At 42.3% G+C, this 14,601-nt stretch overlaps 1 protein-coding gene across 2 annotated transcripts in view; it reads left to right on the top strand.

Moving 5' to 3' along the window:
* Positions 1-187: 187 nt before the first annotated feature.
* Positions 188-14,601, top strand: part of LOC116490372 (cohesin subunit SA-2-like) — a 62,984-nt gene continuing 48,570 nt past the window's right edge. For both annotated transcript variants that reach the window (XM_032189501.1, XM_032189491.1), the window contains exons 1-6: positions 188-337; positions 5,698-5,782; positions 6,389-6,535; positions 7,722-7,818; positions 8,980-9,056; positions 13,752-13,823. In XM_032189501.1, the coding sequence (XP_032045392.1) occupies positions 294-337; positions 5,698-5,782; positions 6,389-6,535; positions 7,722-7,818; positions 8,980-9,056; positions 13,752-13,823 (522 nt within the window). In that variant the 5' untranslated portion in view covers positions 188-293. The remainder of the gene's footprint in view (positions 338-5,697; positions 5,783-6,388; positions 6,536-7,721; positions 7,819-8,979; positions 9,057-13,751; positions 13,824-14,601) is intronic.

Raw genomic sequence — 14,601 nt, 5'->3', positions numbered from 1 at the left:
CGCCCTCGGAAGGGCCCTGAAGGAAGGGGGGGGGGAGGGGGGGATCCGGGCAGCTCCCCCCCCACCCCCCCCCCTCGCTTCCCTGAGGTAATTAACGCCCCCGGCCGGCCGTGAGGGCCCTTAATGAGCGGCTCCGTCATTAGCTCGCCCTCTGCTCTTCTCCTGACAGCCCGCCCGCCCCGGGACGCGCGTTTCGGAGCCGAGCCCCGCCGCGGTGAAGTTTCCTCAGGAGCCCCCTCCCTCCCCCCCCACCATCAGCTCGCTGCCTGCGCCGCCGAAATAATGTAGTGGAAATGATAGCCGAGCCCAACGCAGCCAGCAGCCTTCCCAGCCAAAAGTAAGACCTGGCGCCGCTTATTTACTTATTTATTCATTTATTTATTCATTATTTTTTTTAGGGGGAGGGGGTTGGGGGGGTGAATTCGGGCGCTGTCCCTTCAATCTGTGTCCTGCAGATAAGTGGGGGAATGGATGGGTCATTGGGGGTGGGAGGGAAGGTAAAGGGGATTGGCTGTGTCTCGTTACTAACGGCTGCGTTTCATTTCCTTTCCCTTTCGTGTATTGTTCAGCATCTTCTAAATGTAGCTTTATGCCGATGTGCAGGGAGGTTGGTCTTACGAGCTTCTCTGTGCCCTGTTCTGTGCAAGTGAACCTAGTTTGAATAAAAACAGGCAGATTTATAGTCTCAGCGGGTGTGTTCACTCCAGTGACAGATTTGAGGTGCTGAGAGGGAAGAGTACCAAGTTATCTGTAGTCAACCTGTTGGCATTGCGTACTCCTTGTTGCCTTAGAGCAGGGGGAGAGGATGTGCTGCTCCAGAGCTGCTTTCATCGGGGGCATGTCAAGTCTTCCCCCTTCAGAGGCTATGTTTTCCGTCATCAGTTGATTCAATTAATAAACCAAATGCATTCATACTGTTTACAGAATGGGATATGTAGGTAGAAAGAGCAGATACAGATAATAAAGTTACTAAATTTGAGCATACCTTGTGTAGTTTTGAAGAGTGAAACTTCTTAGGTATCTAGCGTTGCCTACTTTGAGCTCATTGTAGCCTGGTCTTTGCTCATCTTGTTACCTTCCAAGTGAGTGCGGCCTCACCTCCAGTACTGGAGTGCATTTCTGGGCACCACAGTACAAGAAGGACATTAAACTGTTGGAGAGCATCCAGAGGAGGGCGACGAAGATGGTGAAGGGCCTAGAGGGGAAGATGTATGAGGAGAGGCTGAGGACACTCGTCCTGTTCAGTCTGGAGAAAAGGAGGCTGAGGGGGGACCTCATTGTGGTCTACAACTTCCTTGCGAGAGGGAGTGGAGAGGCAGGTGACCTATCCGTGATACCAGTGATAGGATCCACGGGAATGGTGTTAAAGTGAGGCAGGGGAAATGTAGGCTTGACATCAGGAAGAGGTTCACCGAGAGGGTGGTTGCACACTGGAAAAGGCTCTCCAGGGACGTAGTCACTGCACCGAGCCTGTCTGAGTTTAAAAAGCGATTGGACTGTGCACTTAGTCACATGGTCTAAACTTTTGGATAGACCTGTGCGGTGCCAGGAGTTGGACTTGATGATCCCTATGGGTACCTTCCAGCTTGGGATATTCTATGGTTCTATAAGCATGCTCCAGGTCTTTTGCTTCGTTAGCTCTGAGAGGTGCTTTCCTTGTAGGCCATGATGACAATCGGTGTAGCTTGCCAAGTGTCCTTTCCTGAATGTTTCATCTGAAGCAAACCTTTTAGTTTCAGAAGTGACAGGTAGGTGCCTGGCGATTGTTTAGCTCAGCTTCTTATTGTTTGGCGATTTGTTGTTGCTTCTAAAAGGTGAAGCAATTGCACTGGAATTTATGATTTAGAAAATATACAGGTGGGATTAATCCAGTAACGTAGGTTAATCGTTCCTTTTAGACAGCTGAAAGAATAAGCTATGATGGCATGAAAGAGGTAGCTTTCTTTTTTAAGGGTGGGTTTCTTAAGTCTGCTCCAAATATTTATTAAAATGAGAAAACTGAACTAAAAAATTTCCACAATAGCATTGTGTGAGGGCTAGAAGAAGGGCTTTGCTTCCTTCCTGCTTCAAGTTTTTTTTTTTATTTTTTTAATCTCATCAGTAACACTTCCAGTGCTATTGAAAGGACTGTATTGTGGCAGGAATGTAAGGTAGAAATGTGCCTGTGAGCCATATGTTGCAGGGTCTAAAGGTCAAATTTATGATGAGATAGGAATGGAATTCCGCCTCCTGTGCTTTCTTACCGTTTGCTGATGGAAACAGAGTAAATGGCTGGCAACTGTTCCTTACAGTGCACGAGGCAGTGAGTTGAGGTATGCCGAAACACTTGGTGTGGTGTTGACAAAAAAAACACAAAAGAAAAGCTTGTGATTATGTCAAAATTTGTCAAACCTACTGTTGTACTCAAGTAGTTGAAAAGATGTTAAATGGAGTTGCGCATAAGGATCACTGTGGTAGTGTTCACATCATCCTTAGGATTAGATAGAGTAATTCCTATTTTGCTCAAGAAGACAAGAGGATGTCTTAATTCTTTTTACAGTTTCTTCAACAGAACTCTAGTTGTGCAGATAAAAACTCAAGGGAAGTATCTAAGTGGCTCCGTATGGTTCAGTTTGTAAACTCTGGTCTAGTTCCTGCAAACCTTTAACTACCTGCCTGATGAACAACATTACTATCAGGAAATACCCGTACTAAAAGGAAGGAAAGCAACATGAGTACTGAGATGATCTGGCTTTTAAAAATCTCTACCAAAACTAAACAGAGCACTTCCAGGTACAGGGATCAGTGCAACTCTGTATATAAAGAAAGTAAATAGGAGCAAACAAGATCTAGCGGCTTCTTAAGGAATGCAAAACAAACCTAAAGATTCAGGGAATTAGAGAATACATTAAGTGTAGGAAAACATATCAGTCCAGAAGTTCATAGTTAAGTTCGTACTAAAGTGAAGATGCTTTTTTTTTCCAAAGCAGGATCTTGAGAGTGTTTTTTTGTTTAGTCACGCAATTTTATTTTTCATAGGCTTATGATGAGAAGTCTTTTTTCAAATAACTTTTAAAGCAAGCAGATAGCTAAACCTGCTTAAATACGTTGTCTTTGCAGTCTTTGGTGTAGGATGTCTTTTGTAAGACAGTACTTCCTGTGGCATTGCTATGTGCTGTGGTGCACTGAAAGCCAAAATGATTTGGAAACTAAATGGCGTTTTAGTGTATACCTAGTGCTGAGTTACATTTGGTGGGTGTTCAACAGGGATGCTCAGCATATGCGTGAAAGTTAGTCCAACTGCTCTAGTCACAGGGCTATCATTTTACATGGAACTGTTAGCCCAGCATGAGGAAGCTGGAGGTCAACTGTCTTCTCATTACTGCTCATTTTGCTGAGCTTCAGGAAGCAGGCTGTCCCCTATACCAGGCATTCACTTACTTTGTTAACACCTTTCGCTACAGGCAGGTTTTGCCTGGCATAAAGTAGCACAGGGTCAGTGTCAGTGGACCACTGCTTGAAAGTGGTTTTCACATCCAGGATGTGCTTGGGAAAGAGCTGTGTGAGTTAAAGCTTTAGCGAGGTATATTGTAGACAAAGATGTTAAATGCAGCACGTGTTCAGACAAGTCCTTGACTAAATTGTCCTGGTGTTTTTTTGTACTGGGCGGTGTGTTTTTTTTTTCCTTCATTATTTAAATATTTTAATTCAACTTAGACTCAATTATAGTTTCCGTAATCAAATGAAATGTATTTGTTTTCATCATGGCATGTAATAAGTTGCTAAATAGTACACAGAAATAATTCGGGAAAACTGCTTGAGAGTATGTTGAGCATCGTGTGGAGGTACACTGCATAAACAGGTAACACACACTGAAATGCTGGCTGGCATCTGAGTTGTCGTTCTAGTGGAACAGCACAAGTAAGAACATGTTAGTCCAGCCCCATAATGTTGCGTTCTACTTCAAAATCACGAGTGAAAGCATTTAATCGCATAGGAGAAGCAGCTCCTTGACAAATAGGTTTGGGTCCTTTTAATTTGTCGTCTGTATAAGGAATCTGAGAAGGGCTACCTGGCTTCAGAAGAGCTGTATATATTGCTGGCTATTGCTGCTTGTTCTTTTGAACTAGGAAGTTTTTTGGTAGCAGTTGAGATACTTAATCTCTGTGGTGCACAATTACAAATCAAAGGAAGCATTCTGAAAACTGCAAAGTGTTGCTTTTAGCATGCAGACTTGGTTGTGAGGCACAGTTCTTCCCTCTTTCATCGCATGCAGAAGTCCAGACAACTGATGTAAGGGTTGGTTTAGACTGATTTATTTTCTTGGCTTCCATCTGTCACCACCATGGCACGTTTTGAACTTTTCTATGATGAGAAGTTCACTAAATTTAGCTTCAATGGGATTTTTCTCTGTAGGGAAGTTAATCATTTGCATCATTTTATTTAGAAATTTGATATATTTTTATGGGATCTAGAGAGCAGCATGGGAATCTTTGGAAGCCTAATTCTACATCGCTTACGGTCTAGTGCTCCAATAAATTCAGAACCAGAGATGTGTTTAAATAGAAACTTCTCACTAATGAAATAACATCAGGACCTAGGCCCTGCAGCGGATGGTACGCAGCCTCAGGATCTGCTTTGCAGAGGCACTGTCTGACTGAAGCTGTCTTGGGAAGATGAATAGTGTTTATCTGGCATTGATAAACCCCTCTGGACTCGATCTGGCTCTGCATCCGTAGCATGGTTAATGTTCCATCTGGGTTAGTCAACATTGGATACTGGAGATTTGACTGTATGTGACAGGGTAATACTCTGCTTTGTTCTCTGCAAAGTGCTTGCTCATGTTAGTACGCTCTCCTGTTGCAGCATGATCATGAAAAATAACGTAACTGTACAGTCTCATGTTTACTTTCCTTTTGTGCCTTCCTAGAGCACAAGTCAACTGGCTTCATGTCCTGGCCATGAGGTGGCCATCCAGTTTTCAAGGAGGCCATAGCAGCTGGCCACCAGTACTGAACTGCTGCACAAGTGGGATCTAGCTCGTCTGCCCAAACATGAGCTTTGGCAAGACATGTTGTTAGCATTAGGAATGCTGAAAAATGACATGGTTTCATTGCAGTTAAATGTATGGCTTCAGATCCCCCAAAAGGTGCATCTTTGCTTATAACATTATTCCTGCATCATGTTAGCAATGAATATGAATATATACCTGCAAATGAAAAGAACGTTCTTATGTGTCTTCTTCCTTAAGCGTGTTTTACAGGACAAGTAAAACAGTTTCTTCCTCGCATTTTAAATTGTAGAGCCACCAAATGTTGTTTTCTTGTTTTCTGTAGAGGACCTAAAATGTGATATATGCTTGTTATTGGCTGATGGCTCTTACAAGCTACTTTAAGTCAACATCAGCTTTCTACATGTATTTCAACTACTTGCTTTCTGCTTCCTTGATGGTTTTGATAGTTTCACTAGTTTTCTAATTATCTATGTATCAGATAGGAAAGGAAATAATCTGAAGAAGGCCCTGAACTTCTGTTGTACTTTTAAAGTTTTTTTTTCTGTTTGTTTATTTTAGCAACAAAAAAGGCATAACTTCCAAACCATTCTATATTCTTAGGAACATTAAAATGCATATGCATAATCTTACTTTCTTCTGCTGTTTATACCAAGTATACGGTTCTTTGTTCTCACGGCTGTTTCAACATGTTTGTTATGCTTTAGAGAGAATGCTGTCCGTGATGAGACTGTGCCTGAGTCTGCAGTGCAGAACAGCGGAGGTGTGAGAAATGGCAACCTGAAAACAACAGTAAGTTTATATATATTTTTTTTTAAGGAATTTATTTTCTGTCTCATTCAATTGTTACAAAATGGAGTGTTTCTTGAAACAATACAGTACATCTAAAACCTAGTCAGTGGCTGCAGCTTGATCCCCAAATTCTGTTGGCACCAGAGCCTCAGTACTGGCTTTTGCACAGTCAGTTCACTTCAGCATGTGCTCTGCCTTATCTGTACACTGCGTGCAGCTGATGGTACTTTGCAGGTTGTGCGCTTGCCCTGTGAGTGAAGAGGTGTAGAAGAGCTTTTGTGCTTGCCGTCTGCTCTTCAGAAATTACAGCTGCCACTGAAAAATGCCTTCTGGGCAGTACATAACTGTTCAGAAGCTTCTTTCCGCTTATACCTTGCTATGTTTATGACTTGTTGAGGAAAAAATTTCAAACTGATAAATCCTTTCCTTCATACCCATGTTTGATAAGTCTTCGTCAGCCTCAGTGAGGCTTAAAAGTTAGCACCCTTGGGAAATCCTTACGGTGAGAGTAAAATAAACTTGTTATTAGGGAATAGTTCATTTATCTGTGGATGGCTGTTAAGTATCTTCTTTCCTCATATTCTTTCTTTGCTTGACTCATTTCAGAGAGAGAAACGTAAGGTCCGAGAACAGAGTGAAAATATAAGGAGAAATTCTTCCAGCAGTAGAAGAGTGAGACGGCTGCAGAATGGAGCAGTGGTTGAGGCGGTTACATTGTTTGAAGTGGTTATCATGGGGAAGCGGGCCATGCAGGTATTTCCAGCTCTGAGTTCTGAGAGGAGTTGGTGGAGGGACGATAGATAAACAACAGTCACTTCAGTTATCACTCCGGAGCATTGAAATTGTGTTCTGTTTTTGGCATAGGTGTGAAGAAACATGTTCAGAAAACTGCTATGAGCATGGTTCTTGAAAAGAATGCATCTTCATTAATGAAAACGTAGCTGTAAGATATTTAAAAAGAGGAAGGAAAGGCATATCTAAAACAGTCTTGCTAAAGCAATGTCTGAACACATGAAAAGCCAATTATTTAAAAAAAGTATAGAAAGGGTTCTTTAGTAGGAAATTGTGGTTGTTCAGAATTCTGAAAATCAGACCATTTTTTTCTTTTTTTTTCCTGGGAGCCTGCCTTTAGGCAGTTTTCTTTTGACCCCGTTCTGATGTGTGATGGCATGTTGCATAATCAGCTTTTCTGTAGATGTTTACTTAGCAACTTTCTTCAGTGTGAGGAAGTCCACCAGTGTATCTATATATCATGTTCGTATATGTGTATGAAAGATTAAAACCTGGAGCTTCAAATATTTTTAATCCAGGGTTATACATATGCCTCCAGTATGTAGTATAAACTGCATGTGTGCACACGTGAAAAACACATTCATATTTTGGAGGCGAGACCCTACTTTTTCCAAGATCTGTGGCTGGCCTTTAGCTGTCTGACAGCTGTGTTAGCTTCAGTAGAGCTCCCTGAAGAGCACAGCTTCTGCTGTGTGAAACATGATGAGAAGGGCTTGAAAAGGCAGCAGCTTGAGTGCGGGCTGCTGCTGCTGGAATTCATCAGACCTGTGTGGCAGTACAGGTGGGCTGAAGGCTGCATGAGTTGTCCCAGCAGGCCTAGTGTCGCGTACAGGCTGGAGGCTGGGCTGCCCTAGAAATGAAATTTGAGGTTAGCTTTTAGGTTAAGTATAATATGCGAACTATTTCAGCCTTCTGCCTAAGCCAGACAGAAGTTGGGAATGAGCGGTTAAAGGCTTCATTTTGCCCCAGAAAGGCTCTTTTATATGTTCTGTTAGAAATGGAATGTAACGGTATGGAGTTAATTCTCATTTTTATAATTCAATGTAGATGGAAAAATGTAGTTTGTGTGTGCATTATGGATGTCCTCAGCGAAGTGCAGCATGTTGTGTTCAGCTCTTGGCTAATGAGTTTATTTAATCTGTTCTAGTCTGTGGTAGATGACTGGGTTGAAGCTTATAAACAAGACAGGAATGTGGCACTTCTAGATCTGATCAACTTCTTCATTCAGTGCTCAGGCTGCCAAGGTAATTTACCCTCTTAATATCCCTTTCTATTGCCTGTGGGGGGAGAGTAATCTGAAGTATGTTAGCTAGCTAAAAGCTTCAGGATGGCAAATAAGAGATTTAAGAAGACTGTTCTGTTAGGTTGATACTTCTGAGTATATTTAAGCAGCTAGAAAGTACCTCTTACACTTCAGATTTTTTTCCAGGTCTTTGACTAATATGCCTTCTCTGGAAAATGTTCTGGGATCTTTGACTAACAGTGGGCTAAATGTTAGTAAATCTTTGAAGTCAGTGAATGGACAGATTAAATAGAATCACAGAATATTCTGAGTTGGAAGGGACCCACAAGGATCATCAAGTCCAACTCCTGGCTCCACAGAGGACTAATCATAAATCAGACCCTATGTCTGAGAGCATTGCTAAAACACTTCTTGAACTCTGGCAGGCTTGGTGCTATGACCTCGTCCCTGGGCAGCCTGTCCCAGTGCCCGACCACCCTCTGGGTGCAGACCCTTTCTCTAACCCCGGGCCTGACCCTCCCCTGTCCCAGCTCCATGCCGTCCCCTCGGGCCCTGTCGCTGTCCCCAGAGAGCAGAGCTCAGCGCCTGCCCCTCCGCTCCCCTTGTGAGGGAGCTGCAGGCCGCCATGAGGCCTCCCCTCAGCCTGCTCTGCTCGGGGCTGAGCAAACCAAGGGACCTCAGCTGCTCCTCATATGTTTTGCCCTCTAAACCCTTCACCATCTTTGTAGCCCTCCTTTGGATGCTTTCTAGTAGTTTTGTGTACTTATATTGTGCACCCAAACCTGTACATAGCACTTGAGGTGAGGCTGTGCCAGCGCAGAGAAGAGCAGGACGTTCCTTTCCCTCAGCTTGCTAGCGGTGCTGTGCATGGTGTACCCCAGGATGCCATTAGCCTATTTGACTGCTAGGGCAAATAGCCAAATAGCCATGCAAGAAGACACTGTAGATTTCTTTAATGTATATTTCAGTTCTGGTTCATCAGCACTTCCTACTGTAAATGTGTTTATATGTCTACCAATATATATGTTGCCCGTGTCAGTGTAAACAGATAAAACTGCTCAAGTACCCCTCTCTTGGTATTTCTAAATTTAAATTAAAGTCCTTTTTGGGGTTTCTGAAGTACGGTTCTCAACATTCTTCTTTTTAAAATGTACTTTTCTAGGCATGGTAACAGCAGAAATGTTTCAAAGTACACACAAGAATGATGTCATGCAAAAAATGACAGAGACCTTCGATGAGGTAGGTACAGCTTTGACTTTGTGTGACTTTTTAATATAGATAAGAGGCTTTACCTTAATAGTCAACCTAGACAAAGTTCCTGCTGCTTATCAGGAGCTGTATCCCACTTCCTTTCTTTAGAAAATTAATTCTGGCACAGGAGAGTTGTAATGACCTATTTTAGCAGCACTAGAGTATTTTTTTGTAAGTGACATTTATTTTCGGAGTTAGGGCTGTCTCGCTTAGCCTTCCTAAATCGTAGGAGTTCTTCTGGTAGTGGGTTTATAGAGGTACATGTAACCTGACATTGCAACAGGTAAACAGTTCCTCTGGTATTCGGGTGATAGGTCCTTTTAAATGCTATTGTAAATTATTGAAGAGCTGTTTTGAAGATAATTTTTATTTGGTATTTTTATTTAAATCTTCCTGTTTTGCTGACAGCATTAATTTTTATAACTGTGTTGTCACACGAAAGAAGGAAAATGCATTTGTGATTTTAGATAATTGTCAAAACAATAGTGAATATCTCATTTCTTGAGGATTATTAAGAAAAATGCACACCTTCACTACGCTGTTTCTCTGTTTGACTGGTTCTTGGTTAATTATGCCAACATCAGATTTTCTGCGGCACTTTCTCAGTTACTTCCGTGCTTTTTTTTCCCCCTGAATTTGCCACCTCTGAATTGATTTGTCAAGCTAGAGCCATCAGCCTTGCTTTAATTGAGCATCTCTCAAAGACCAGCTGCTGTAGAAATTCCCACAGAAGACGAATTTGCCAATATGGTTTTCCTCCTTTTAGAACTGCAGTAGCACTTGGGCTAATTTTTGACAGAAATGATCCAATATGTGTCTGGCCATATGAATTAGTAATCTGGCACTTCTGTCCTAACTAAATTAACCCTGAATAGCACTCATGACAGTGAAGGTCCTTCACTCTGGAAGGTACACAGATCGGATTACTGTGATCATCACTCTGGATGTGTTACTGCTCTGTAGCCTTTTCTCCTGCCCTGGTGGGTAAAGGGAGAGATTCTACATTTGCCTTAGAAGCATGCATAAAAACAATGTAGCTTTTCTTTTGAGGCAGTATTTTAACATGCTACTCCTGTGAAGCGTTTTACTCATGGAAAATACGAAATGGTATTCCCTGTGTTGGATGCTCTCTATTTTTGTTTGTCATTTCTAAATCTGATGAGTTCTGAAATTCTCTTAATCTGCTTTTAAGTTGACTGACTGTAAAATAAACTCCAAAAATAATTTATACAGAATGAAGTATTTCTAAAGACAGTGTCGGACAGCTTGTTTGGTTTACTTGTGATATAACTATCAAATTAATATAGAAAAATATGTCTGAAGCAACCATTTTTATGCTAATCATGTATTAGGTGATTGAAATAATGCTTGAGGATTTAACTGATTTCTTTTAAAGCAGAACTCGTAAGAGCAAGAGGAAAGTAGAGTTACTTTAAAATTAGTTGTTTCCTCCTTGTGGTTGCATTTCTTTTCTCAAGCAGTTCTCTCTCATCTTTGTAATGGAACAGTTATGGAAAAGTGATTTAGGGAATAAGTTTGTTGAGTAGTGCCATGGAGGACTACTGAGATTTCAAACATATTTTTGAAAACAGACAATAATAATGGTGTGAGTAATAACGGGAGTGGAGAGTATTACTAGCTAACTGCTTGATTACTTCTTCTCTATTAAATTGTATTGGTTGTTTCTAGCGTTCAGAGGACAGGAAATTAGACACTGCAATTAATTGCAACACTGTATCTGTGTATCCTTGCTTCCTCCCCAAATTCTCACTAATGTTAGTGGAGTTCTGTGATTCTATGAGTTGAACCTGGCGAGAAATGCAAAGGGCAAGAAGAAAAGATTCTGCAAGTATATCAGCAGTAAAAGGAAGACTAAGGAAAAAACGGCTGCACTGCTAAATGGAGCTGCAGCCCCAGTGACAAAGGACACAGAGCCTGAGGAACTCAATTGGCATCTTTGCCTTGGTCTTGACTGTTAAAACTGGCTTTAAGGAATACCAGGTCTCTGAGACCAGAGGGAAATTCTGGAGCAAAGCCTTACTCTCAGCGGAGAATAAGGTTAGGGAACACTTAAACAGACTGAACGTACATAAGGCCATGGGCCCTGATGGGATGCATTTGCAATGTGCTGAAGGAGCTGGCTGATGTCATTGCAAGGTTACTTTTAATTACCTCTGAAAGGTCATGGGGACTGAGAGAGAGTCACAAAGACTGGAAAAAAGCAGACATAATTCCTACCTTCAGGAAGGAGGATTGGGGAACTACAGGCTGGTCAGGTTCACCTCAGTTCCTGGGAAAGTGATGAAACAACTGATTCTGGACATCATTTCTGAACACACGAAGGACAAGAAGATCAGGACTGGTCAGCATGGATTTACAAAGGGGAAATTGTGCTTAACTGACCTGATAGCCTTCTATAATGAAGTGACTAGCTTGGAGGGTGAGGAGAGTACAGAGGATGTTTATTTTGACTTCAGTAAGACTTCTTCCACTGTCTCCCATAACATCCTCAGACAAGCTGCTGAGGTTTGAGTTCGGTAAATGGATAGTGAGATGGATTGAAACCTTGCTGATTAACCAGGCCCATGGGGTTGTGATCAGTGGCACAAAGCCCAGTTGGAGGCCAGTCACTAGTGGTGTATATTGATATTTGGGCCTATATGGTTTAATGTCTTTATTAAAAACCTGGACAATGGGGCAGACTTACTTTTAGCAAGTTTGAAGGTGATGCAAAACTGGGAGGAGTGACTGATGGTCCAGGTGATTGTGCTGCTGTCCAGAGGTGCATGAACGAGTGGAGAGAGCGAGCAGATCTGCAAAGAAGGACTTGGTGGTGCTGCTGGATGAAGAGCTTGACGTGGAGAGGCCCTGGCACAGGCTGCCCAGAGAAGCTGTGGCTGCCCCATCCCTGGGGGTGTTCAAAGCCAGGCTGGATGAGGCTTTGGGCAACCTGGTCTGCTGGGAGGTGTCCCTGCCCATGACAGGGGGGTGGAACTGGATGGGCTTTAGGTCCCTTCCAAGCCAGGTCATTCTGTGAGTTGATGAACAGGCTGGAGATCTGGGCTGGAGAACCTCACAGAGTTCTATACCAGGAAATCCCATGCATATGAGGAGATGAAAAAAAACAAAAACAACCACACACGTGCAATTACATGCCTACCAGCAGGCTGGAAGGAAGCTCTGTGGAGTAGGATCTTTGTGTCCTTGTGAGCATCAAGATGAGCGTGAGCCAGCAATGTGCCCTTGCAGCAAACAAGGCTAACAGCTTCCTGAAGTAGGCAGAGCATTGACAGCAAGTGGAGGGAGGTGATCCTTCCTCTTTGCTTATACCGGTGAGACACATCTGGAGTGCTGAGCCTGGATCTGGGCTCTCCAGTATAAAAGTACAAATTTACTGTATTGAGTCCAATGAAGGCCCACAAAGATGGTTAATGATTTTTTGTACAAGGAGAGGCCGAGAGGGGTGAGACTGTTCCATCTGGAAAGAAGAAGGCTCAGAGGGATCTTACCCATGTGTAGAAGTGTCTGTTGGGATGCGGAAGAGGAATCTAGACTCTGGTACCCAGTGAGACAGTGGGCACAAAAGGCCAGACAAGACCTGGCAATGAGTTCAAATTGAACCATGTGAAACTTCATCTGAACATGTTTACTGTGAGGGGAGTCTAACAGTGGAACAAACTGGCCATAGAGGATGTGGGGTGTCCACCAGTGGAAATATTCAGAGCCTGACTGGTTCTGGCACTGGGCAGCTTGCTGTAGCTGACCTTGCTTGAGCAGGTGGGGTTGGGTAAAATAATCTCAAATAGTCCTTTTGAAACTCAGTGCTTCTGTGATTCTGTGAAAACTTGTACAGGCATTGGAAGGAGATGGCTTTAAATAGTCATTCAGAGGCATTTTTCCTTTGTGGGCTGCAGTATTTGTCATCGGAGAGGCAGACCTATCTTTAGGACCACCAATTTTTATTTTCCTTTCTTTCTTAATCAATTCTCTTTCCCTCTGCTGCTTTTCTTCCTGTATGCATTGTTTTATTTCTTGCAGTAGTTGTTTATTATTTGTAGGCTTCCTTTCCTCTCACATTTCATTGCTGAAAAGTTTAGCAATGGAAGAGATGAGCTTTATTTCTAACTGTAGAGCCAGATAGGGATAGAAATACTTGTGCTTCACTGAGTCTAATAAAAATGGCAGATTTCCTGTCTTTTGTTTTGAAATAATTGTAGATTTGAGAAACATCTCTGATGCTTATTCTGAAAACATTCCTGTATAATTTCAAAAGCTCAGAATGTTTTATTTTAGAGGTTAGCTGTTTAACAGTATGTAGTTACTAAGTGTTGGAAAGGGATATGTTCTTAGACTTGCTGGAAAGGCATATGTCAGACTTAACTTTGAGGATTACATTTTGTATATTTTTGCTTGTAAGTTTTAAAAACAAGTCTTTCACTTGTAGCGAGAAAACTACAGTTTTATATAAAAATACATTTTTCTTCTATCATTGCTCATAACTGAAGAATAATAAGGGATTACATCTTAACACATTGGATTCTGTGAACCATTTATAATACAAATTGTCCGAAGTTTTAATAGCCATTTAAATATGATGCATTGGTTGTGCTGTTTTTATCTTTTTCAATTAACTGTGCAATTTCATTGAAAAGCCTTTAATTTTTTTTTTCTCCTGCATTACAGGAATCTGGGTTGCAATACAAGAGATTCATGGCCTTTCCTTGGATCCTGACAGTTACTTGGCCAGTGGACATGGTACGGCTCTTTTGTAGTTCTTCCAGTTGTAGCATGGCTCTTTCTGTAGCTTTCTCCAGTTTAGGCAAATACATCAGAAGTAGTCAGCTTAAACTGTGTGTTAGTGAACAGAGGTAATTATACACTTCAGAAGTCTACTTCATCTGGTCTATTTTAGACCTCTGTATTTGAAAGAACCCATGCGCACTTTGGAGTTGTCCATTCCTTGCTATTGATTTTAAAGGGAGGGGGAACAGAACCTGCTAATTTGGATAAGATGAATCACTCTGTCCTGGTTTTGGTTGTGATGGAGTTAATTTTCTTCCTAGTAGCTGGTATGCTGCTGTGTTTTGGATTTAGGATGAGAATGATGCTGATAACACACCGGTGTGTAAGCTGAGCAGTGCTTATATAGAGTCGAGCACTTTTCAGCTTCTCGTGCTGCCCTGCCAGCGAGGAGGCTGGGGCGCACCAGGAGCTGGGAGCAGACACAGCCAGGACAGCTGGCCCCAACTGCCCAAAGGGGTATTCTGCCATGCCATATGATGTCTTGTTCAGCAACAAAACTGGGGGAGTTGGCTGGGGGGGCTCCTGTTGCTCAGGGACTGGCTGGGCACTGGTTGGCTGGTGGTGAGCAATTGCCTTGTGCATCACTTGTTTTATTTTTTTTTGTCGTTACTATTTTTTTTTCCTTTTTTTTTCCTTCTTTCTTCTTATTAAACTGTTCTTATCTCTCAACCCATGAGTTCTTGCACTTATCAGTTTTCTCCCCCATCCCACTGAGGAGTGGAGAGTAAGC

The sequence above is a fragment of the Aythya fuligula genome, chromosome 1, assembly GCF_009819795.1.
Source record: "Aythya fuligula isolate bAytFul2 chromosome 1, bAytFul2.pri, whole genome shotgun sequence".
NCBI classification, from domain to species: Eukaryota; Metazoa; Chordata; class Aves; order Anseriformes; family Anatidae; genus Aythya; species Aythya fuligula.
This window is presented reverse-complemented; position numbering and strand designations above follow the sequence as displayed.